The sequence below is a fragment of the Chironomus tepperi genome, unplaced genomic scaffold (assembly GCF_022539635.2).
Source record: "Chironomus tepperi strain 1889 unplaced genomic scaffold, CSIRO-AGI_Ctep_v1 contig_196, whole genome shotgun sequence".
NCBI lineage: Eukaryota > Metazoa > Arthropoda > Insecta > Diptera > Chironomidae > Chironomus > Chironomus tepperi.
Window position 1 is genome coordinate 266607 of NW_027226318.1, and position 26563 is coordinate 293169.

Genomic DNA, 26563 nt, shown 5'->3' on the forward strand with positions numbered 1-26563 from the left:
TTTGAGTTTAACAATGTCAGCAATATGTAATTGAGGCGAAAATTAAAGGAAACGAAATGACGAAGGTGATGAGCTTAATTAAGGGTAATTATACAAGTTTATTAAGTCGTGGTATTAAGCTTGAAAGAATTTTAAACAAAATGTAAGATTTGAAGAATTTTGAATTGAGGACCGCAAAGTTAACTAAGATTTTTGTTTGAAAAAATCAACTTTAAATCCGAATCCACCCCATACCTGCAAACTTGAAATTAATTTTGCACAATTCATTTAGAATGTTGTGTTTTGAAATTCAGACAATGTAAAATATACAAAATTAATTTTAATTCTCTTTCAAGATCCACACGAGTGGCAATTTCCATAAAAAAATCTTTTTAATGTATTTCAATCATGAAAATTGATTTTTCAAATCGTAAAGTCCCTTTGATATTTATTTACTTTCCTCTCATTCCACATCCCATTCCTTTAAATCATTTTAAAGTGATTGAAAGGTCGTAAAAAAATTCTTTTTCAATCATAAATGAATAATTGTTCACTTCAGCACCACTTGTTGTATTCATTTATGTTTACTTGATGTTCTACACACAAAGTTATTTTACGATCTTCATTCATTTTCAGTCCGAATGATTGAGGAAGGAATTGAGATGGAAATATTTCAACATGGAATTGTGACTTTTATGAGAACTTTTATATGATCATGTTTGTATTAAAACGAGCGGGAATCGTAAAAAGTTTGTTCATTTGGTGATTTCAAAATATTTTTTAAATTATTTGACTGCATAAAAGTCATTTTGTGTGAGGTAACACATAAAAATTTTGTAAAATGAATTTTTTAATGTTTTTCTTGATTTTGGCATTTTCTTGAGGTTGTTAGCTTTTATATTACCAATATTTGTTATAACGGTCATTGAAGATTTGATCAATATTAATTGTACTTAGTTGAAACCCCCTTTTCATATAAAAAGCTGAGTCTGTTGTTGAACTCTGAAGAATAAACATCTCATTTATTGATAAATCCATAAGGAAATAGTTTTAATTAAACTAAATTGACAATCATATTCAAACTTTACGTAGACATATTTCATCACTTTGCAAATAAGGAATTACACCGAAAATCTCAGTTTTCAATCTTCTTCAACTCAAAATTCTCATTCCGCCTAGTCACAGACTTTTTCAGTAATCTTTCATTTCTCCATCATCCTAACGTAAACATGAGAGTATTTTAAACTTTCGTTTGATACACATGGAAATGAAAATAAGAACACAAAATCAATAAACAAGCTCACAATCATGTGATCAATATTTAATTCACTCATGCTATTTTATATTCAATTGTTATTCGATCTTTTGTATAAACATCCTTTTTTATTGTTAGAAAAACACAAAAATTCTTCTTTTGTTTAATTTTAGGTATTTTGAACTGGATTTGAAGATTTTTACGATTTTAGAGAAGATTAAAAATAGGATTGGAATTTGACTAGTTTGAGTCTTGGCAATTAATGTCCATTTAATATTGGGATTATTGGAACAGTCATCAATTCTTATTTAAACAACCTCGACCTCCTGAAAATTTGTTTAGCCAAAAAGACAGTACTTCATGTCTCATGTAAATAATATGTCAATATTGAGATCTAATTCAATTATCGTGTCAAATCTATCATATAAATTAAATTGAGCATATGTTGATTAAACATTAGAAAAATATTCTCTGATCAATTTTTTTTTCTCTAAAATAAAACGTCTGTCAGACGAAATTAAATTACGTCAATCAAGGGATTTGATTTTTGATTTGTCATTTTGCAATATTATTGCGTGACGTCAAGATGAAAATATTTTCAAATTGATTTTTAATTTGATTTTTTGGTTTTTGAAAGAATGGAATTTAATTTGCATTTTAAAACGGAAAATTCAAAATTGAAAAGGGGTCTTAAACTACAAATTTCTTTTGTAACTGTCATTTTGAATTTAAATTCATAAGTAAACAGAAAATGTTGAAAAAAATTCAGTAGGCACTGAAAATTAATTAAAATACATTTTATTCGTTATAAAATCACAATTAACCTTTATCAAATCATTCGGTAAGTAACAATTATTGAATAATAATTAAAATGACATGAATTGAATCTTAATTTTCAGAAATTTTGTGTCAATAACTTTTAAAGGACAATAAAAAGATCAAGGACTAAATAAAAATGGATCAAATGGACAGCAATTTTGAGAGCCAACAAGTTTTCTGGCAAAATTCTTTTAACAAATTACCAACAATCAAAGAGGATAATGAATCGCTTTTATTTGAGGTAAGTTCCTCTACAACCTGTTTTTATCTGACAAAATTTTAATTTACAATGCTTTTTAAGGATTCATCATCATCCGATTCATCGTATAAGGACATCCAAAGTTCAGTAAAGATTCCAGAACAAGAAAAAGACTACACAGGAAATCAAGTGCTGTCAGATTCCGATACAGTGGAAGATTTTGAAACTGAATATCAAAAAAATGTTGATCAACGATATTATGAGAATACAGACATCAATAATAATGATATAGATGATAATGATGGAAGGTCTGAAGCTTCCAATTTTGGATCACTGGATGGTTTATCATCATATGATGAAGAGGACAAAATTGATGAGGAAGAGCTGGAAAATTTAGTGGATGACGACAATGAATCGATGATTTCTATTGACAAATTCATATCATCACTTCCAGTTGACGATGAAATTTTCTATTCACATCTTCCAGCGATTAATCGTGATCCAACAGCAACAGTTCCATTACAAAACATAGAAAAGGATTTTGAGGACAAATTAGTGTACATTTCGGAAATCTTTGATCCTGTTCATTTCTGGTTCCAGTTTGTGACTGGTGATGAAACGTATGAAAATTTTGACAAGCTTCATACGAGACTCAATGATGATTACACAAAATTAAAGGAACGTGAATTAATGATTGCTGATAATAATTTTCATCAAGGATTAATTGTTGCTGCATATGTCGATGAATTTAAGAAATGGTTCCGTGCACGAATCATCAAGAACTATAATGGCGAAAAAAAGTTTGTGAGATTATTTTTCATCGATTATGGTACAAATGGAACTTGCGAAAAGTCAAATATCCGGTATCTGTTCACATACTTCATGAAATATCCAAAATATTGTTTTCGTGGACGTCTTCATGGAATCGTTCCAATTAAAAACGCAAGAAGCTTTGACATTTGTCATATTGAGGAATTTTTAAAGAAAATATCCAACTACACAACATATGCAACAGCTGTTAAGTACGAGGTTGAAGATGATGTATATCAATTAAAGTTAGTTCGCCGTAAAGGCTGTATCGATATGGCTGAATACATTATAGAAAATAATCTTGGAGAAAGAATGCCACCTTGGGATAATGACGGTGATTTTTCAATTGGACCACCTTGCTACTTAATTCCAACGTTCCAGAATCTTGAACTTAATTATCCGACTTTTGCACAAATTGAAATTATGAAAAAGTGTGATATTGACTTCAATTGGATCATCGACAGCAATCATCTTCACATCTTCCGACGCAAGGACATTGAAAGTAATGAAGATTTAAAAATGCTTGTTAATCATCCTCAATTCTCAAATATGAGAAAGTATTTCTTTGGACATAAATAAATCATACAAGATTTATTGACTTAAGGTTGAAGGTAAGGGACATGTTTGAGATTTTTAATTGATATTTTACATTTAATTAGTTAGTAGTTTAACAATCTATGTAGACGATAGTAGAAGAAAAACAGACAGTAATTGATTTTGAAGACATTTAAGTTTGAATAAAATTTTGAAAAGTTAGAAACTTAAGGTTGTCTGTGAAATTCAATGCTCTACTCGCTATGATCCACACGGATAGATTATAAAAAATCAATTTGCATATTTTCAAGAGTTAATCTCTTTTTTGCGAAAAAAAAAAATGCTCAAAATTTTCATTTCTGGCAAAAATCTTTTCATTGAATCAATTAAAAGAATGTTTATACATATCTTTCGTGTTTCATAATTTTCATCCATACGAAAGGAAATTAAAATTTTGCAAGGTTTTTTCAGCTTCATTAAAAAAGCTTACTCTGCTTGATGGAAAAATGAACTGTTTAATTTGATAATGATTTGATGCTTTTCTTTGTTAATGGAATGTAGATCAGCTTTTTATTGACTGTGAACAGTTAAAATAGCTAGTTTGTCATGATTCGAGTGGCATCAAAAGATAAGCAGAATAGAAACAAATACTAAATTATACAAAAATAACAGACGGCAAATCATAATTTACACAGTTTAAATTTCATCCGAGTTCAGTCCACTCAGTTAGTTGAAATAATAGAAATCAGAAGCCTCTTCTTCCTCACCACACGCTTAAGACAGTTTGAAGTAGTAGAAGAATAGATAGATAAATTAAAGACATTTCTTGAAACGTTTGAGGGAAAGATTTATCTTGAGTTTCACGTGAATGAAGGATTCGCAGATGTTTTTTTCGCGTTTGGGTATTTACTATAATATAATCTACGTACAAAAATTCTTCTCTTGTTTCCTCACCGGCTATATTTCGAAAAATTACTTCATTAGCATTAAAAATTCTTCCTTCTGCTTTAGTTAGAAAATTTACTTTATACATACCAATAAACTCAATCGACTGTATTACGGCTATTCCAAAAATTCAGTTTCTTTTCTTATTTCTTCAAATAATATTATTCACAAAATATAAATTTCACTTGGTTATATGTAAGTAATATCGTTTTACACACATATCACGTTTAAATGAACATTCTTCAAATTTATCTTACTGTTGTGTGGGCTCAACAACTCTCACTCACTTTATTATTGCAGTGAAAATTTTTTGGATTCACTAATTCTGTAGGGAAATGGGAAAAATTTGTGATTCTTCTTTCAATTTTCATATTTTTTGTTGTTTTTGTGGGATTTGAGTAGTCAATTTGTTCACATTGGTGCGTTAATTAAGTGGAATTACAGTCTGTGTTTGATAATAGTGATTTGATGCTTATGGATTGACTTTAAATCCAAATTTGTACAAAATTCCTTTTTTTAAGCAGATTTTGTGTCAATTTTTTTTACTGAATGACAAAACTTACTGAACTTTCAAAATTTCGAATTCTAGAAATCCGTTAAATTTTAAATTTTCCCTCTCATAATGCGCTATAGTAACATTTACTTACTGAAATTTAATCCTCGTTTTCTTGCCTTCTCGTGCAATAAAAAGACAAATTAGTATTGTATGTGAAAATGAGAAGAAAAATTTCAAATATTTATAAATTCTTAAAAGAAAATCTGATGACTCAGACCTGAATTTTAATGTAAAAATTTTTTCTTTTCAGCACAAAAGTTTTGCGAAATAAATTTTTGTGTATTTTAAATAAATCATTCTTATTAGGTGATTGCAATAAATTTTAAACTTTTTTTGTTTCAAAATTTTAAGCTTTTCTAAGAAGAATGAAACGAGTACTTTGAGGATGAAAAGTTTGACATTTATGTGAATTATCTGATGATTTTTAGCACAGTTTTATGATCTAGAGTTGGAGTAGTTAAGTCTAGTGAGTAATGTGGTATTTTTGGTGATTTTGAATAGAATGACTGTATTGCTAGTGTCATTGTAGATCTAGAGACTATTGAGTGTTCAATTCTTCTGCTCGTTCAATTTCATAATTCATCAATAAACAAGTTATGTCACAGAAATGCTTTATTGCAATAAGAATATCTCAGAACCCAATCTAATTAATTACTCTGGCAGTTAATAATCTAATAAAATAGACATTTATGTTTCTGTTTGTGACTTTCTTCAGGAAATTTCAAGTATTTATAGGTTTTTGCGCACATAATGCATAATTTACGCTGAAAAAAAATTGATGACCTAAATATATGCTTCAAGATTCAAATAATGGGAATTTTTAATAGAATTTGAGAAAATAAAAAATGCATTAAAAAGTTTTTAACTATTTTTCAAGAGTCCTTAAATTAAAAACGTGTGAGAGTGGCGAACGTGCAAATCAGAACAAATTCAGATGAGGGGATTAGAAATGGAAGTATTTTAATAGATTTTCGGAAAATTTGGAAAATATTTAATATATATTAGATTTAGATGATCTGCAGACCATTAGATCCAGACGTCTAGATATTCAATCAACAAAGAATCATATAACACTAACATATACTTCCTGGATATGTATGTAATTTGCCCTTGATTTTAGTCAATAAATAAGCCGTAACCTAATCTGGATAGCAAAAGAGATTCAATCAAATGAAAATTCGTACCCAGGCTAGGAAAGACTTTGTAGCATAGGCAGTGCTTATGTAAATTTCATGCTATGGTGAAATAGCATAGTTGCAAAACATGAACTATACATAGCTTCCTGAACTACAACTTGTGTGTCTGAATACGGTTTTCCGTCACCAAGTCTTGTCGGAATTGGTTTAAATCCAGGATCATGTCATAGTCACGCCGGCCTTTCGTGTAAGCTAAAGCCAACGCATAAACATAAAAGCTTTTAGTGTCACTAGAAACTAAAGTTGCTATGACTTGAACAAATGACATGATAAATTGAAATTATGGACATCATTTTCACAAATTGTCCTCCAATGTGCACTTGTGTATTACTAAGGATAGTTCTGTCATATCAGCAAATGACAAAGTAGTTCCATATAATGATAATGGCTAGCAACAGACTTAATTAACCAATTCCCAATAAATTTATCAATGAAAATCTAGAGATTAATAATTTAACAGCTTGTACATTGTATGACTTGTAATAAATAACAGCAGTTGTTACAGTTCTTAATGCACCTATAAATTTATTTTAATTGCGGCATTGAACTTAAAAATATATTACAAAAAAAAGTGTTTTTTTTTCTTTCGAAATAAAAATAATAAAAAATGTAGAGAAACAAAATTTAATTTAGACGAAATGAAAGAGAAAATTTTTATTTAATGTGCCTGAAAAAGAAGAATTTTCATCCTCGAGTAAATTATTTTTCGCATTTTTTGACACATAAATTGCCTCATTTCTCCAAAAATTTATTGTCACCTTTTCGACTTTAAAGCGGATTTTTTCTTTTTTTCGAAAATGGTGAAATTTTCTAAATTACTTTTTTATCAGTTTTTTGCTTTTTTAATATGTCAACCAATAAATTATCAAACACTAATGCGCTGAGTATGCAGCATCGTCTGAGAAATCTCGGTGATTCCACAAATTTATATTCACAACAACAACAAAAAATATGAAAAAGTTTGAATGTATTTGAAGAAAATCTTTTTTTTTTCTTCTCTCATAAATTTTCATCACTAAAAAATAGCACAACTGATCACTGACACACGTTTGAGAATAAGTAAGTAAAAATGTTCAATGATTTGCTCTCATCAGTATGAAATTTTATTTCTTTTTTGTAACTAAATCATGACGAAATCCTTCAAGTATTTTCATGTCAAAATTCTTATTTTTTTCATATTTTCATTTGCAAAATGCAGTGTGAAAAACTGAGAAAAATCAAAATTTATTTATAGTAAGTGTGAACAATTGGAAATATTGATCCACAAATGCACAAAAAAAATATTTTTCTTTACTTTTTTTTTTATTTTTCAAAAATTCACAAACTTTCTTCAAGTTATCCAACAATTGCTTATAATCGACAAAGTCTAGTGCTACAAAAAACTTAAATTATCAATGAATTTGTCTCCAAATGTGCCGACAAAAAATTTAAAATTTTCTATCTAGAAAATTTACTAACAAGAAAGTGAACTAAACGAGTGAAAAATCCGTTCAATACTGATGAAGAAAAATCATCACACGATCAGCTCAATGCTCTCAACTCAATTTTTTAGTGATTTTTTTTTCGTTTCTTTCCTTTCCGTTATTTAGAAAATTCAATAATTTTCATGAATTTTTTCTTATTTTTCTCACAGAAAAAAACGTTTTCATTTACGTGAAAAAATTCCAAAACGACATTTTCACTCACATTTCGATGTAAACATTTATAAAGCACTATGTGAGATCTCGAGAGCGACGAGAATATTTTCAAAATTATTTTTTTCATCCACAACCACATAAACTCACGAAAAACTTGCATGAGATATTTTTCTCATTTTCATATTCAATATGGAGGAGTCGGTTCCTACACGTTCACATATTTAGCAATATCATCATCGTCATCATCATGAATTTTCATACCTATACGTACATATGCACATATGAACATTCACAATTAAAACAAACATTCTCAATGGATCATCTATAAATAAATAATAAACAATTTCCCACTCTTTTCGTCTTTTTGGTTTTTGTGGATTTTTTTTAGCGCAATTTTATTGTTGATACAAAATTATGTTTAAAGATTCACTTTGGGGTGGGTGGTTAGATGATTAGTTGGATGACTATAGTTACTGGATGGGTGTTGTTTGGGATTTCATATTATTTGGTCCTGTAGTTTCGGATCGTTTGACTTAGTTAGTTTTTTGCGTGCCGTGGACCATGTTAGTAAGTAACGGCAGAAACCGCATACGGCATGTGACAATATCTAGATCTTTAACTCAGATGTCAAGTCAGTGCCTCTTATTGGTGCCAAGTCATGCATAGAGTTCAAGTTACTTACAATTCTAAAAAACTGAGACTAGAGTCCTCGATCACCTTCGTTAAACTCTTGGATCGTCCTCGTTTTTAGATTGCCTCAAAACTCGCAACTGCGTTCGAATCATCTTCTGCTTGATAAATACACATTCATATTGACGATTTTCCTACAATGTAGTTCGATTTTCCTTTCACATTCTCTTCATTGCTTCCACTCGATCACTTCTAGTCACCCAAAAAGGTTTATAAAAGTGTGATAAAAATAACAATGAAGAAAATTTATGAATGAAAAGAAAAAAGATTTTTTTTACATTTTCCTTCAGTTTGCTTTAGTCATCGAACAATTTATATTTAAAAATTTGAAATATTTTTTCACAAGAAATTTTCGTATTTTTGGTCCATTGATCTTGTCGATTAAATTTATTTCTTGGTAACAGAAATGGTTGCGGTCGCTTTTATCCTCGATATAATTAAAACGAATCAATTTTTTCAAAAATAAATCATTCAATTATGTTCGCGTTAAAATCTCAACAAACATCTTTATTACATATTTTGACAATTCTAATTTTAATTCGCTTATAAATAAATTTTATGTATCAAAATATCAAAGTTTAATTTCTTTGATACAAAGACTTTACGTCACTGGTCATCGTATGTTGACGCAAATAATTTTCTATAGGAAAAAGTCGAGGTGATAAATTTGAAAATTGTTACCTAATTAATGGTGCTGAAAGCACATCCTGTTTATACCGAAAAGGAAAAATGCCATTGTCAAAAATAACGCAAATATTTGCGAGTTTTTGCAGAAAATTGATTTTAAATTGAGTTTTTAAAGGAAATGAGGTAGATTTGAAATATTTCAATTAGTAAACGGATGTCGTTGGTGATTAAATGAAGGAGAGTTAAAATTTAATTTCTTGGTATCGATCATTTCAAGGTTGTGTCTTTTACATTGTGAGTTTCTGTGCATGTCTTAAAGTCAGGCCTTTTAGAAGGATGCTGTCGATTAAGACAGTATAACACTAAAATCTGGAATTTGCAAGCGGTAGCCAGTAATATAGTCAATTTGAGAGCGATATCCATGAGAGTTCATGTTTTACAATTGATCTGTATAGTCAGTGAAGTACGTGAGTAAGCGGACGTAGTAAGAAAATCTACAAGTCAAAACTCCGTTCACATGCGTGCAATTTAAAGTTTATAAAAAAAAATTCTATCAAAACAGGAAATTATATCCAATAAGATTTTTCTTTACGATTTATTTATAGTCTTGCAAATTAAATCGAAATAAGAGTTTCACACTTTACTTGAATATAATTGAAAACACGCGCTGTATCATTTACTCAAGTTCTTAAACCACGTGTAAAATTAGTATTTCTTGGAAATGGTCATTAAGATAAAGTACGAATGCTCCACTAATTTTGCTATATATTCCTTTTGATATTCTCACTCATTTTTAAAACTTTTTTACAATGCAAAAATGTGGATTGTTTAATTTGAAACTTAAAAAGAAATAGGATGAACTAAAACTTTATTCCCTCCGTTTTATTTTGATGTGAATTTCGCGGTCGGGGAAAATTTTTGCATGTTTTTGAATATTGTTTTTATAAACAAAACAGGAAAATTTTTTTGGATTGAGTTCTGATGGAATTATTGGAATAGTTGGCAGGAATTTGATCTGAATTTCAAAACAGAAAGACGCAATTTTTGGAGGTTTTTTTGATTCAGGAAATACATTTTTTAAGGTGGACTAAATTGTGTTAAGCATTAATCATCAAAAAACAGTCATCCAATGAAGAGTCTATGGTGAAATTAATAAATATATCAGCTACATGTCAAATGTAAGTAGATACAAACATCATTAAATGAATTTGACAGTATTTGCACCACGTGAAAACTCCTCTGTTTTCATTTTCATGACTGCAACTTTCAAAATAATATTCATACAAAATAAACACGTGTCCGTCGATGAATCACGGATATATATTAAAAAATTTTGATGACAAATGTTTCGGTGGAGTAAATTTAAATGTGAGAAATATGTGTTAACAGAGAGATTGATTGAGAAGTGAGAAATGTGACAACTTATTGCAGAGCTGAGCTTACAATGAGACAGTAAAAATAATTGTTTTAATTTAAATTTTTATAAAGAAATTTTGGGAATATTTGAATCATGCATTAAAAGAGTGATATCATTTTATAGTGGATATAGACATGACAGTGAAGTCAGAGAAAATCTTGTGGTAAATAAGCTGTAAAATGGTGCAATTTCCCATGGATACACAAACTTGGTATGCGTTTGCTGCATTTAGATCGCTGAAACAGACCTCTAGGTTTTCTTGAACTTTATACGAAGTTAACTTCACTATTAAATCACGATCTTGAATCCTACAACCTTGCGTACTTAACAATACCATCAAATTCTTATTCATAATCAAACCCCTTATGAACCAAACAATAACAAAATCAAGTACACAGCCAAGTGAAATCATTGCAAAAATTTTATCATTTGCACTTAACTGGAATCGGTCGATGACAAAAGTCGTGATTTATATGGAAGATAACAGTCTGAATTTTTGCGGAATAAACTGAAACTTAATCAATTATTGTCTTTTTTCCCCCACTATAGACAGCAATAAAAATACCCAATATGTGTTTTTCCTGAGTTGATGATTGTCAAGTGCTTTTAATTCAACATTATCACTATCATAAACGAATATTTATCACTTCCTCTTCAAAATGTCGTCATTTTGCAAAAATGTGTCATTAAATTTCCACACTGCACGTTAGGAAATTTTTCAATATTTTTCCAGAAATTCTAACTTTTAGTGATTATGATAGTTCCTTATGTCTAGTATATGAAACCGCAAAGAAAAAATTTTTTCAACCCATGGCTGATGAGATATAGGGTTTTGAAAATTGGAAAAGTGTATCGACCACTTTTACTAAAAATGCTCTAACTTTTTAAGGTTTATATCAATTTCATTCAAATAACTTTTACTTAGTAGATATAATTAGGAACTATATTTATAGCAACAATTTCAAAAATTTCAAGTTCCTTGGTGCTTCTAAAACTTAGATTTTTTGAAAATATGAGAATTCTTCATACATATTTTCACTTTTCACAGGCCGAATAGTGCCGATTTTATTAAATGTTATTTTGTGTGTTAGGTACTACCAATATCTACCAAATACTATAAAAATTATTTTTTTCGACTCCGGTTTATGTAGACAAAAATGGACTTTTTCCTCAAAAAATAGCGTTTTTTCGACATTTTCGAGCATAGCTCTAAAATAAGGGTGCATGGTACGGTATATTATTACAGTTTTGAATAACTCCTATATTATGCTACAAGATTATGGAAAAATATATGCAACTTTATCTGCGCGTTTTCGAGAAAAATGACAAATTATCTATTTTCTTGCAACATTTTCATAAAAAAATTAATTTAAAATCATCTAATGGCATTTTATGAGGTAATACATATGTTAATTCAACATTTTATGATAGAACTAGATTATATGATAATAATTCAATTAAAAATTTGAAGTTTTTTTTCTAACCTATGCTGGTTGCTTAGCTCAGAAATCTACTATGTACTCAAACCTCTACTGTTCAGCACTGCTGCAATATTTTTTATTTCTGTCTTAAATTATATTTAGCTAAAGTCAAGAGCTTTCCAACGATATATAATACTTATGTGTTTAGTCTTATATTAGTGGCTAAATAGTCAAAAGTTTAAAATTTCAATTTTTCGACCTCATTTTTTAAGTCAAATTTTCATTAATTGATGTTTGGGAAGGTTTTATAAGATAATATGTAATTTTTTTGACTGCTTGTGACTTAAAATGATCAAAAGTAATGATAGAAATGTTTTGTGCTCATCCCATAGTGTAACTGTGGACTTTGGACCTTTGGCCATTCGATGAGCCGAAATTTTTTTTATATCCTCTTTCAGTCATTTTATGTCATAATCAGTCGAAAAAATTACATATTATCTTATAAAACCTTCCCAAACATCAATTAATGAAAATTTGACTTAAAAAATGAGGTCGAAAAATTGAAATTTTAAACTTTTGACTATTTAGCCACTAATATAAGACTAAACACATAAGTATTATATATCGTTGGAAAGCTCTTTACCTTAGCTAAATATAATTTAAGACAGAAATAAAAAATATTGCAGCAGTGCTGAACAGTAGAGGTTTGAGTACATAGTAGATTTCTGAGCTAAGCAACCAGCATAGGTTAGAAAAAACTTCAAATTTTTAATTGAATTATTATCATATAATCTAGTTCTATCATAAAATGTTGAATTAACATATGTATTACCTCATAAAATGCCATTAGATGATTTTAAATTAATTTTTTTATGAAAATGTTGCAAGAAAATAGATAATTTGTCATTTTTCTCGAAAACGCGCAGATAAAGTTGCATATATTTTTCCATAATCTTGTAGCATAATATAGGAGTTATTCAAAACTGTAATAATATACCGTACCATGCACCCTTATTTTAGAGCTATGCTCGAAAATGTCGAAAAAACGCTATTTTTTGAGGAAAAAGTCCATTTTTGTCTACATAAACCGGAGTCGAAAAAAATAATTTTTATAGTATTTGGTAGATATTGGTAGTACCTAACACACAAAATAACATTTAATAAAATCGGCACTATTCGGCCTGTGAAAAGTGAAAATATGTATGAAGAATTCTCATATTTTCAAAAAATCTAAGTTTTAAAGCACCAAGGAACTTGAAATTTTTGAAATTGTTGCTATAAATATAGTTCCTAATTATATCTACTAAGTAAAAGTTATTTGAATGAAATTGATATAAACCTTAAAAAGTTAGAGCATTTTTAGTAAAAGTGGTCGATACACTTTTCCAATTTTCAAAACCCTATATCTCATCAGCCATGGGTTGAAAAAATTTTTTCTTTGCGGTTTCATATACTAGACATAAGGAACTATCATAATCACTAAAATTTAGAATTTCTGGAAAAATATTGAAAAATTTCCTAACGTGCACTGTCCATCTAAATATTTAATTACAGACACTAAATGTGTCTCATATTAATCACATCAAAAATATTTAGCAAAATTTTGTAAATTATAAAATCACACCTGCACATTACCGGTATCTAATTTTAAAATCAGAAAATCAGTCATTTCCTTCACAGTATTAAATCATCATCAATAACGTCATCATTAATCACTCCGACTATCACCTACCTCTTAAAATAATTTTCATTTTTTTTGCTCTCTTTTTTTTGTGCCTGCTTAACGTGAATATAAAATAAGCGAATTTATGAATGAATTTAAGTGTCTATTTTCGCTCACGAAACTTTTTTCCTTTCCTTCATTTCTTTTGATGATGATGATGTTCTTACCAAGTACTTATTTGCTTGCGAAAAAAATATTATTTCATTTCAAGTGGTGCCAGTTTGTCACAGTGGGGTAGATATTGAGATACAAAATGTATTGTTTAGGTTTAGAAATATTTTCAACTTTATTTATGGTGAGAATGATAAATTTATTGAATATTTTGAGGATTAGTGATGAGTTGATGTGAAAAATGAGTTGATTGAAGTATTGGCGTGTTTTTAAACTTTTTTTGAATGTTTGTTATAAGCTTGACTACCCTGTGAGATGCTAGGATTGTTGAATATACATATTGTTTCTGTTAAATTATGTCTGTTGATGTGGAACTGTGTGCTTTATTGATTTAACTTAGTTTCTTTCCTGGTCGTACAGATCAAATGTGATCTATGGTCTGTCTGAGTTGGCGTCTGAAGTTGGTTCTCCCGCTGACTTCCGTGTGTTAATTACCAATATCAAATGCTACTGTCTCTGTCAACAGCCACTTTGCTGATCTTAAAGACCACTAAAGATCGATAGATCATCCAATACTATGTTGCTGGATGGTCGTGAATGAATACTATGCTGTCCTTCAAAATTCAAAGACAGACAACTCGACGTCCAAGCTTCTGTAGCTTCTGTTTAAAATATATTTTCACCATTATTCCCAAAAATGCCTCAAGATGGACAAGTAAATCATCACAGATGCTCACTCTAACTTTTCACTAAATGGAAATCCGAGAACAATAAACGAAACACAGAGAAATGTCAAATCGTAAAGCTGGTTGTAGGAAGGATTCACAATAATATTTACATCAATCAACCTTGAACTTTTTTTTTTCTTCGCTTTCTACATTTTGTCAAAGAAAATGCTTCACATACGAGCAAGCAAAAATATTCCGCAATATTTCACACAGCACATTATAAAAAAAAACCTTATTTTTCTATTTTAATCAATATTCATTCTTCTTTATTTGTTCGCCTGGTTTTGATACACAAAAAAATGTCAAAACATAAATTAAAATCAAATTAAATGATTCGCAAATTTAATTTAAAGTCCATCAATTACAGTGAAAGAGAAAAAGAATTTTTTTTTCTGCTGTACAAAAATAAATGAAGGAAAAAAAAAATTATTGTGGGTGGTGTGAGTGAACTTGACTCTCTCCCTCTCGTGCATTATACTGTCCGGCTGTGTGTATACTCTTGGGTAATTAGAGATGAAGCAAAAGTGAAATGTAATTACGATATTTATTGAGATAGATTTGATGCTGGTTTGGATTGTCTTTTTTGGGAAGGTCAGAGATTCCATTGAGAGTTCTTTTAGAAGCTTTTGCATTTAGGAATCTTTAAAATGCAGTCTAAAGCTCAATTTTTGGATCAGAAGAATTAATCCACAAAATTGCTCAGAAAATGGACGGTTGCTTTAGTATTGGATTTGTTCACAAACGATCCAGGTCAATCTTAAATAAGATCTAGCCTGAAATTCTTAATTTTGCATATTTTTCCTAAAGTTTGAACTGCTTTATTTATATGGACAGTCTTCATAATTCCATTCATCAGTAATTTACTCCACTAGCCTAATAAAATCAAATTCCAACTATAATTACTCCTCATATCATTAATTCTCAACAAAATTTGTAAAACTCGTTAATAAATTCATTAATTTCATGATAAATGTCGTGATGAAATGTTATCACGTTTTTCTATAGAAAAACTTTTGTCATTAAGCAATTTAAATTTTCTCAAGCTCATTGACCTTCCATGTAGATTCTATTTTTCTAAGGTAAAGTGGATATCGCTTCAGTTTTAAGAATTTATGGTGTAATTGGAAGTATAAAACGCACTTAAAGTCAAGAATCGGAATGAAATATTCAATAGCATCAGGCACGATAAGATAAGATTACATAAATCCCACTGATAACAATAGAAAATGCTTTTTTACCTGCTTGTACCGTTAGCCAGATTCCATTTCTATTAGACAGCAAGCCGACAAGCATTTCACTTCAAAAAGTGTAAAAATGACCACATTTGTTGATCAAAAATGTGCTAAAAAGTGATTGGCAATGAACACTCGAATATTATTGACAAGTGAGAGAGAAGAAAATCGACAATCCGCGTCACGCGAGAATGAAACGTAAAGTGAGTACAGATATTGTCAAAAGAAGAAAAAATATCACATATTTTAGAGATTAAGGTGCCGCTAATTGCTTTTCATTGTGATAAAACAAAAGGAATTGAAGTGGAATTTTTTGATATACTGCATGTGCATATTATATCCCTTAATCTAATCTCTTGACAGCAACACTAGTCGCGAATGTTCTTTATAATTACCGCACTTAAGTTCCTCATACATTAATAATTTTACCATTTATTGGATGATTATTGCTGACTATTTATTTTATTTTATTTCTGTCTGAGTAAAAATAATCATTGATTTATAATTTTCATTGCCATGATGGCCCACATTCAATAAAGAAAATGAAAAGAATTTAATAGGCACAGGACACGGAAAGTGAAAACAGAAGAAGTTAAAAAAAATATATATAATCATAAATAAGAGACTACGATGTGAGGGAATATTCATTAATTTTACTTGCCTGATTTTGTCTAGCCTAAAATCAAAATATTCAAATTTTCGATAGATTGGAGATTAATGGATAGAAAATAATGGAATAAGGAAGTGAATTGATTGAAGACGCATTGGTAAATTGATGAAATATGTCAGAAGGTAGCTTGCAATATTCTGAAGAATGAAGTTCTAGATCTGTGTGGCTCCATATGCAAATTTTGATGTACATCTCTTTTAAATGACACCTCGAAGCTTCTATTCTTAAGTATCTAATGATATGATACGAAATTATGGTTAAAGGTATGATTTTTCAAGTATTTTTCATTGACAATGGAATTGATGAATTATATTTTATTACTTTTGATAATTTTTTAATCGTCTTAAGGAGTTAATTGTATATTGTATACTGGACACAAAAAGACACAAAAAATTCAAAAGTTCAATGCGTTTTGAATGTTTTCATCAATCTTCATAGTCATAGTCATAATGACCCAGAAATTGTTTTTCATTTTCGGCCAAAATGTGCTAAAAATGAAAGAATTGTGAACTTGGGAATTATCGGAATTATGAAATAATATTTTATATATTTAGGTATATTGATAATATTTTTTTTACCTCCGTTTATCGATCATTGTGAAAAAAAAATATATATATTTTCGCTCACTTACCTACACTCACACTAGAAATTAATGCCAAGTGCTCATTTCATGCATTTTGGAAAAAAAATTATCAGTCTACTTTAAGCCTTCGAACTGAACACATTCATACTCGTGCCTTAATGTGATAAACATTATCGGAAGTAAACAAAAGTGAAAAAAATGTATAACAAAATTCCCGACAGTATCGGTATGGATAGCAATTAAAAAATAATTAACTGGACATTAAGAAATATTTATTTTTACTATTTAGTTACAATTTCATTCATTCCGACTGGACTTTGTCTGGGGCACTTATTCTTCTTACCATGGATACATCGAACACTTTATGACGAATTTCACGTATGGCCATACTTTACACTCCTTTTTGCTATCGTCACAACAGCATCAATTATATCAATCATAAAATTGAGCAATGGCAAATATATTTTTGAACATTTCATTTACTTGTCCGCTGCCAGTGTCCTCTTCATCATTAGTGGTGTTCTTTTTATTGTATTCAATATTGAAAGTGAGTATGACACATTTATAAAATATTTATTTACTTGATGCTCGGTGAACGGTACGAAAATGAGTAGAGATTTTGTTTGTGTACCATCTCTAGTGACTTAATGCGCATTTGGATTTTCGACAAATTTTCGGTTCTTTTTGCAATATTTGAAAATTCAACGATTTTGTACAATTTGAAATTTTAACGGTATTGTAAAATTTGAATTTTTAACGGTTTTGTAAAATTTGAAATTTAAACGGTTTTGTAAAATTTCAACATTTAAAATTGGAATCTAAATTCAAAGCTGACTGTGAATTTCTTCATGACTCGACAAAATTAGACATTTGTTCCTCATTTCATTACCTAAATAAAATGCTTCAGTATTTATTTCTTCTTCGTGTCGTCATTATTTTTAAGTGGAATCTGAAGTGAAAAGGAATGTACACATATAGTGTTGACTGTGTACAAATACATATGATATCTTACAATATACACCAATTAATCATTTTGCGCGCGGATTATTTTTAAACCCACAAAAGTTGTCACCACGTTTTTTTTTTTCTATTATTATATTTTCATCTCTTTCTTTCTTATTTTCCCATTTTCTTCTTCTTGTTCCTTTTCTATTTACAATAGAGTATTAGTGATCGTTTGTATCTTCTTACTATAAATTTTTATTACCCTTCATTAATCTTATCTGTTATATTTGACTTTACGATTTGCCTCTTTTAATGTTTATGTATCAATCAATTACAAAACAATCTATAGTCAACTGTGGTAGACCATTTATAAGCGGTTACAACAGAAGTATCTTTGAATGTATTTTTACTCATTAATGCGGTAATAGAATGTGATATAGTATGAAAGAAAAGGAAGAATTAAATATTATTTACTTTAGATTATACGCAGTCATATATTGTGCGTAATGACTATGAATTTATTACAAATCAACAGTAAGCATGGTTGAGTTGTTGATATAAGGAATGTGGTCAGGACAAGGAGATTCCTAACAATTTCTAATCGCACAACGCATTCACTAGGACACAACTACGTTGCTGGATTAACGTTAAGACGTCTTGAAGGTACATGACAGCTGATTCCTTTCGTCTCATTGTGCCGGTTGACTAGACCGGCTTTGTTCACCGAGTATCCTAACTTACGTATCCATCATGTTCATACATGAAAAACTAATTAAATTTTTATTCCTCCCTAGACACTGAAATTGGACTATTCTTAACTGTCATAGCAAGTGGAATAACAATAATCGCGGGACTGTCATACGTAAACATTCGAACAATTAAACATGAGCGTCCTATGAGAATAGCCATATGTCACATGTGGAAGTTGTTTGGTTTTTCAGGAACATTTACAATTTATTTATTCTTATTTTACAACCTTGACGAGACATCCAATGTAGATGAGAAACTTAGAGAATTTTACCAAATTTATGGATACTCAATTATTGGATCGACTGCTATATTCCTATTATTTTTGATGGTCAACGAAGTTTTTCAACGTCAAGGTCTTTTGTACAATTATCGTGATTGTTTGGATAATGACAATAATATAGCCAATAATTACTGTAAATTATTCTCAAAGAATGAAGTCACAATTGAGAGGAACACGACAATGACAACAGCTGGAATGTGGAAATCAGCTGAGAATCTAAATTCTGGTACAAAACAAAACAGCTGCTTTAATGCTTTATGGACAATTTACGTGTTGATTGGAAAGCTTCATGGTGCCATACTTTTCAATTACTTCCTTATGACTTACTCTATGAATTCAGCATTTGCTACCTTTACAAATGTTGATTATGTCCATGGAATGGGATTGTGGTTGATGATAGCAGAAGCTTTTATTGGATGTCTATTTATGAGATTCGTGCATAGTGTCAAAGTTTATGTTGGCACTTCAATTGTTGCTGTAATTGCCATAGGTGTATCAATAATTTTCTACGGTGAAATTCCACCGACTGGTGTCGCAATTTGCTTGTGGATATTTTATGCTGCAATGGCTATTTCTATTTCTGTACCTGACATAGTGTTGCTTGAAATGTCAAAAATACGTTTCAATGAAATTATTCTTGCGGCTGGATATTTTGTGGAAATTATAACAATAGCTTCACTTCAGCAGTGGCATAATGATGCACACATACGAACAAATTTATTAGAATACACTGATGACTTTTTCATTCCATTTGTGATTGCATCGATTGTTGTTTTAATTGTGACAAGCATAATCTACATACTTCATGTTCCAAATACCTTTGGCAAGTCCTTACTACAAATTCAGAATGAATTGCTGAAGCACCAAAGTTATTTTGCATTTATACCAAATGAGAAGCAAGAGCAAGTGATAATTGAAAGGAGGGAAGAGAGCCGCAATCATAGTCAAATGACAGACGTGCATGAAAGTTCTATTGAGCCAAGAAGTCGACTAGAAAGTACAACACGATCAAGTATATATGCTGAATTGCAATCAACTGATCCACTTCCGATTGTCAATCAAGCCAAATTATTTGATCCTTATTCAGAGATTACAAAGCCACCTGCAATTATACCTAGAGCGACACTTATAAAAGCACATCCAAGTTATGAAAATATTTAATTTTGTTACATTTGATTCTCAATCCATTAAAGCCAAATTCGTCCGCAGACACTTTCTGTGGATTTAACAAAAATATGAAAGTGCAAAGAATTAATCGTGTAAAAAATCACAAGATGTAAATTATTCAAAAAAATCCATGAACCAAAAACTTAAGTTAAATTATCATAGACAATTTATTATAATCAATAAAAAAATCTATATTTTTTCACCCGAATTTCACAAAAATATATATTTTATTGTGTACATAATAGTTGATGATATCATGCAAGGACAAAGGCTATCATAACATACATCTGGGGAACTATCTAACAACTTTGCTTAAAATGTTGAAAATATTTGAACATTCCTATCTACTATATTCCTTTCAAAGCTCCAGAAACACAAAGTTCAGATTCAAAAGGAAATTTAGATTGATGAACCAGCCAACAGATGGCAATAGCTGTACTTTAATGCTTTTTGGAATAATATATAGTTTATGATATGTACGTTTATAGAAGTTTTATATGTTTGCTTTGGCATTTCTTTGGCAATTTAATGTTTACGAGCTACAGCCTTCAATCTAACATCATGATCAGGTCTGAGTGGGAAACTTTTGGTATCAAATTTAACATCTTCGTGGTATAGTCGGTCGTCATCTAAATAGAATGTGAAATTCGATAATAGTACGGCGATAATCAGTTTGAAGCTTGCTCTGGCCATTCTCATTCCTGAAAGTAAATTATTAAGGCTGATGGTCATGAAAATGAAGAATAATACTCACCAATACAGTGTCTCGGTCCATCGCCAAATGGAGAATAGAAAATTGCACTTTTTTGGTCATCTAACTTTGAGTTTCCAGTTGGTGAATCCAAAAACCTTTCAGGAATGAATTCATGAGGATTTTCATAAATTTCTGGATCTCGATGAAGTGACATAATTGGAACTTTGATGTCTGTGCCTTTTTGAATGACCAAATTAGTATTTGGAATCTTGTAATCCTTTGTACATTCACGGGAATGTATTGGTGCCGGCGGATATTTTCGTAAAGCTTCAAGCATGCAGGCTTCGAGGTACTTAAGGTTTTTAACTGCATCGTAAGTCACATCGAAAGCTTGAAAGACTTCATCAACTTCATTTTGAGCTTTCTTTTGTAATTCTGGATTCCTTGCTAATTCTATGAGACAGAAAGTCATAGCTGCACTATTTGTTTCAAACGCTGCAAGATAAAATACAAAAGCTTGTGCTGCCAATTCATTAAATGTCAATTTTTTTAAAGTTTTTTGATCTGTTCCAATATTTTCTGTTTCAATATGTTCTTTCTCATCATCCAAATCCAAATCATCTTTATCAGCTGAGACGTAACCTTGATTTTTTAGTTGAATCAATAGGTCCATAAAGTCATTTCGACTAAAATTGTTTTTTTCTCTGTATTCAACAATTTCTCGAACAATTTTCATAAAAAACTCATCAACATCATTTGGTGCGAATTTGACTTTGAAGACAGACATTAAGCTTGGCATAAATGTGAATAAAAATTGTCTGATTGCATTTCTGAAGCTATTCTCAAAATTCTTTAATCCATAAATATAGAAATCATTATTTGGATTGTTGATGCAGTCATTGTCGATTCCAAATGCAACAGATGAGATTAAATTTGCATTGTAACGTCTGAAAAGTTCACCAAATCCAAAAACTGGTTCATTTTTGTCCAATCCTTTCTGAATAAAATCCACAAGAACTTCCGAGCTTTGCTTCATGACTGGGAACATCCATCTCAATTTTCCAGCCGTAAATGTTGGGGAAAGCTTAACACGCAAGTCCCTCCATTTCTGTCCTGTCAAGCTGAATAAAAATCCAGCCAATGGATCATGTTCTGTGTCAAATTCAATTGAGTGATCGTGAAAGTATGCAAAGTCCTTGATAAATATGTCATGGATCATATGTGGATCAGTGACAAGGAGGGAAGGCTTGTACAGGTTGTACATTCCAATAAATTTCTCGCCCTTACTCTTGTAGTAAAATTCATCAAAAACTTCATAGAATGATGCTGTTTGTGCCAGTAACCTCTTACTGTGGCCAAGAAGGAAAGTCGGTTCAAGCTGCTTAAATCCATTTCTTTTCCAATAACTCATTAAGTATCTATCGAGTAGATACCAAGCAATTGCTATCAAAATAAGAGCAATAATAAATCCCATCTTCACTCTTTCAAGCTCACGAAAAGACTGAATATGAAATTTTGCATCATTTGGAATGATTTTAATTTGAGAAAATAGATTAAAACGACCTTCGGAATCACTTGTTGATAATAATCAATTAAGTGACATGATTTTTTAATAAAATTGCTCATTTTTCCATATTAGGAATGAACGGGCGCAAAAAAAGGTCAACAGCACGTAGCGTTCCCAAGCGGCCACCCATCTAAGTACTAACTATGCTATATGCTGACTAAAATTGGATATATTAAGAAGTAGAACGAGCCACAACAAACCTCGTCAACGTCCATATCACGTTGAAAACACCGGTTCTCGTCCGATCATAGAAGTAAAGCAACGTCGAGCGTAGTTAGTACTTAGATGGGTGACCGCTTGGGAACGCTACGTGCTTTCTCAAAAATTACTATCTGTCTAAGGAAGAAAACACATGAAATCATGGATTGTTATCATCAAGTGATTCAGAATGTCGTTTAAATTTGTGAAAACAAATTATTTGAAATGATGCAAAATTTCATTTTCAGTTCTGTTCGTTACTTGAAAGAGTGATGAGAGGATTTGTATTTTCTCCTTTCTAATTCTAGCAAGCATTGAGCTAAGAGCTGAGAGCATTTTTGTGTGTTAGGTTACATTCAAGCTTAAACTTGTTGACTTAAATCTTTAGCACACAGAACTTGATTTTGAACAGTTAAGGGAACAGAAGCAATATGTATTGACAGTAAAACAAACTATGGTCAAAAATGTCTTAATGTTTTTACCTTCTGTATTAACTTTGTGTGTTAAACCATAATAGGTAATTATATACTAAAATGTACTTAATTACAGTTATAACACCGGTTTAAAAGCAAAGATGGCAATTGTTTATGTTCTGTTTGATCATCCAGAACGTGCCGAGAACCTTTTTGCAATTCAATAAAATATATTGTATTTAATGGAACTAAACGATTTCCGAGAGAGTTTAAGAGAACCAGTCAAGGTCATTATCAAGAGAAGATTTCTTAACTCACATGAAGAACATGCTGGTTCCCGATCAACACATTCTTGGTGTGGCTTTTAAAGGAAATTTTTCTCAAATTTAATTTTATTGGAGTCAGGTGGAGTGCAAAGGTTTTTTTAGTTCTAAGCCGATAACATGCCACTTAGTGTTGCCTAGTCTGATCGACATTCACTCAAATGTTATCAGCATGACCCGAAGACGGCAGTTTATTTAAAGGCTAATTTGTATTTGACATGATATGAATTTATTTTAGTGATTTTTAGGCGCCGCTTAGGATTCATTCAATTTAGAGTGTAAAGGACGAGGACAATATTAGAGAAAGATAAACAATTGCTTGCATGATGCCTTTTTACAACTTTGCCAATAGACCCACGCTGTGTCTTTATCTACATCTAGCATGAACTTCTATATTTTTGAGGTAGATAACCTCAAGATACAATAGAATGTTAAAGAACAGATGTATTGTTCGGACTAATTTCACTGTCATGACCACACATTTATCTTCTTTTAAGCAATCAATTGCTCATTACAGAAGACATAAAAAGTAAGTATGCAAATCAGGTAGGAGTTGATAATAAATGACGTGATTTAAAATGTTATTTAAAGACTTCCTTATTCTTATCCTAACCGGCAATGAACATACTCAGCTAAATGACCATGCTGATGAGGATAGTCATTTAATATAATTGAGTATGATCATCAGCATGTTCGCTGTCTGTTCGAGTCATCAATGTCGTACAATTCCCACTGATAACAATAGATTACGCAGGGTTTTTCTACAATCACCCAATTTCCAAAAAATGATTATTCTGATGACACAAACTTGAAATCAGATCAAGAAAATCCCAGACGCCACAAAACAACAAAAGAAGAATGCCGGGTAATTTTACGTATGTGTTTACTATTCCTGCACAACCATAAAATAATTAGCTCAAAGCAGATTTACTCAGAAAATCTCTATAAAAATGAGATGTTCCTTCTCTTTAACAAACTTATGGCTCATTCTCTCAATCGGTAGACTTGCACTCGACTATAAATTAAGCGACAAACTCAAATATTCTTACAGTCTTGTTATAGCCTTTTGAATAAATTAACTTATTGTACAGAAAGTGAGAATTAGAAAAATGAAATTATCAGTAATTCTAGCCTTTGGATTATTATCCGTAGTGTCTGCATATCCATCAGCATGTAAATAAGCAAAAATATTCTTGTGTTTAATTAATTAGCATTAATGTTAAACTTGATAATTTTTTAGTGTACATCCACGATGGACATCAATTAGTTCGTTATGTCCGCGATTTGTCTGGTTCAGCAGCAAATGCCGGTAAGTTATTTTTAGAATTTGTAATTTATTTTCTGTGGAAAAAATAATTTACTGATAATGATTAATTTGATTAGGAGCCTCAACACAGACATTAAATTCAGGAATTGGTGGAACTAGTGGTAGTGCTGCTAATGCTGGTATGAAAAAAAAGTGATAATTTTAAGTTTGGCTAATTGATATTAATGCATTTTACTCACTTAATTAGGAGCTTCAACACAGACATTGAACTCAGGATTAGGTGGTGTTAGTGGAAGTACTGCTAATGCAGGTAGAATAAAAACTAATGCATTATTAATTAATGGAATTTAATGGGAAAATGTCAATTTCAATTAGGTGCATCAACTCAAACATTAAACTCAGGTTTTGGTGGTGTTAGTGGAAGTGCTGCTAATGCTGGTGCCAGTACAACATCATTCAATCAAGGTGGATTCCCAGGTGGTTTCCACGCTGGCTTCCCAGGTGGTTTCGGAGGTTTCCCAGCATTCTCAGGATCAGCTGCTAATGCAGGCGCTAGCTCACAAACATTCAACCAAGGTGGATTCCCAGGAGCTTATGGAGGTTTCGGCCAATCAGGCAGTGCCGCTAACGCTGGTGCCAGCACACAATCATTCACAGGAGGTGCTCCAGGTTTCGGAGGTTTCGGAGGTTTCGGACAATCAGGCAGTGCAGCTAATGCTGGTGCAAGCACACAAACATTCAACCAAGGATTCGGAGGTTTCGGACAATCAGGCAGTGCCGCTAATGCTGGTGCAAGCACACAGACATTCAACCAAGGTGCTCCAGGTTTCGGAGGTTTTGGACAATCAGGAAGCGCTGCTAATGCTGCCGCTGGTACACAAACATTCACAGGTGGTGCCCCAGGATTCGGTATTTCAGGAGGTCAAGCCGGTGCTAGTGCTGGAACCCAAGCCATCACTGCCCATTAAATGATCAATTCTTAACGTATTTCCCTAAAAGTCCTCATTTTCTGTACTTATTTTGCAATAGAATTTTGGAAAAAATTAATAAATATGAAATTTTGTGATTAAACTTTATATTCCTTTCACTTGCTGAACTTTCGTGACCCTTTGTTTAGTCGAATATGATGAAATCATCTCAATTCATTATGCTGATAATGGACAACTAAAATGTCTTATATTTAGCTGATATGAACGAGTGTGACAATTTATTTTTGTGTTTATTTTGGGCATCGACTTGACCTAATGTGATGTAAATAATATTACATCTTGATTTCTTTAAATTTGTTAACCGATTTTGATGCAAAATGTACAAGATTGACACGGCAGTCAATGCTTTGATGTTGTTTATCCTTTTAATTATCGTGATACTTGTAAAGTTGTACATTAAGTGTAAATATTGACAACTTAGTATTGTAATAATTCTTGCTAAATTGCTTGTTTAGACATTAATACGGAATTCTAGGGAAATTGGCTGGGGTTTTACGTAGGAAGTTCTTGATTTGTTGTCAGTTTTAATTGTGATTATTTAGAGGTCGTTGACATGCGGATGATGTCTGAAATTTAGAAAAATATTAACTTTTGTGAATCATAATGGAATTAGTGATTATTATGAAATCTAGCCTAATCAGTGCTCTCCATAGCCATAACAGAGTAATCAGTCCTAACATACGAAAAGCATGTTCACATTACCTATATCTTACTTCCTAGACTGGGGTGCACGAGGTCCCATTGTCGTGAGTAAGAATGTCTAAAGATAGTTCAATCCTTCGAAACATTCTGGCAGTTCGGGATATTAAGGACTCTAGCGTCCTTTTCAACACATCCA

General features: G+C 30.9%; 3 protein-coding genes and 1 pseudogene across 3 annotated transcripts; 3 read left to right on the forward strand and 1 right to left on the reverse strand.

Moving 5' to 3' along the window:
• Positions 1-16913: 16913 nt before the first annotated feature.
• On the forward strand, positions 16914-20482 carry LOC139089798 (uncharacterized). Its single transcript, XM_070639409.1, has 3 exons — positions 16914-17358; positions 17422-17679; positions 18872-20482. The coding sequence occupies exons 1-3, from the start codon at positions 17331-17333 to the stop codon at positions 20266-20268; spliced, it is 1683 nt and encodes a 560-aa protein (XP_070495510.1). The 5' UTR covers positions 16914-17330; the 3' UTR covers positions 20269-20482.
• Positions 20418-22476, reverse strand: LOC139089799 (probable cytochrome P450 6d5). Its single transcript, XM_070639410.1, has 2 exons — positions 21029-22476; positions 20418-20975 (listed from the first exon to the last, which is right to left on the reverse strand). Exons 1-2 carry the CDS (start codon positions 22440-22442, stop codon positions 20800-20802), a joined length of 1590 nt encoding a protein of 529 aa, XP_070495511.1. The 5' UTR covers positions 22443-22476; the 3' UTR covers positions 20418-20799.
• A 262-nt stretch (positions 22477-22738) lies between these two features.
• Positions 22739-22856, forward strand: LOC139090049 (5S ribosomal RNA; annotated as a pseudogene).
• Positions 22857-24485: 1629 nt separating this feature from the next.
• On the forward strand, positions 24486-25807 carry LOC139089826 (PE-PGRS family protein PE_PGRS47-like). The gene is made up of 5 exons (XM_070639449.1): positions 24486-24642; positions 24710-24778; positions 24853-24915; positions 24984-25046; positions 25112-25807. Exons 1-5 carry the CDS (start codon positions 24579-24581, stop codon positions 25702-25704), a joined length of 852 nt encoding a protein of 283 aa, XP_070495550.1. The 5' UTR covers positions 24486-24578; the 3' UTR covers positions 25705-25807.
• Positions 25808-26563: the final 756 nt, after the last annotated feature.

What these genes read in the sequence shown, in the direction of transcription:
- LOC139089798 (XM_070639409.1), top strand. Translation starts at nt 17,331, where the DNA reads ATGTATAACAAAATTCCCGACAGTATCG. An exon ending in CAAAATTCCCGACAGTATCG is followed by an intron (nt 17,359 to 17,421) that starts GTATGGATAGCA and finishes TTTACTATTTAG; the next exon opens with TTACAATTTCATTCATTCCG. An exon ending in TATTGTATTCAATATTGAAA is followed by an intron (nt 17,680 to 18,871) that starts GTGAGTATGACA and finishes ATTCCTCCCTAG; the next exon opens with ACACTGAAATTGGACTATTC.
- LOC139089799 (XM_070639410.1), bottom strand. Translation starts at nt 22,442, where the DNA reads ATGGGATTTATTATTGCTCTTATTTTGATAGCAATTGCTTGGTATCTA. An exon ending in TGGACCGAGACACTGTATTG is followed by an intron (nt 20,976 to 21,028) that starts GTGAGTATTATT and finishes ATTTACTTTCAG; the next exon opens with GAATGAGAATGGCCAGAGCA.
- LOC139089826 (XM_070639449.1), top strand. Translation starts at nt 24,579, where the DNA reads ATGAAATTATCAGTAATTCTAGCCTTTGGATTATTATCCGTAGTGTCT. An exon ending in TGGTTCAGCAGCAAATGCCG is followed by an intron (nt 24,779 to 24,852) that starts GTAAGTTATTTT and finishes TAATTTGATTAG; the next exon opens with GAGCCTCAACACAGACATTA. An exon ending in TGGAAGTACTGCTAATGCAG is followed by an intron (nt 25,047 to 25,111) that starts GTAGAATAAAAA and finishes AATTTCAATTAG; the next exon opens with GTGCATCAACTCAAACATTA.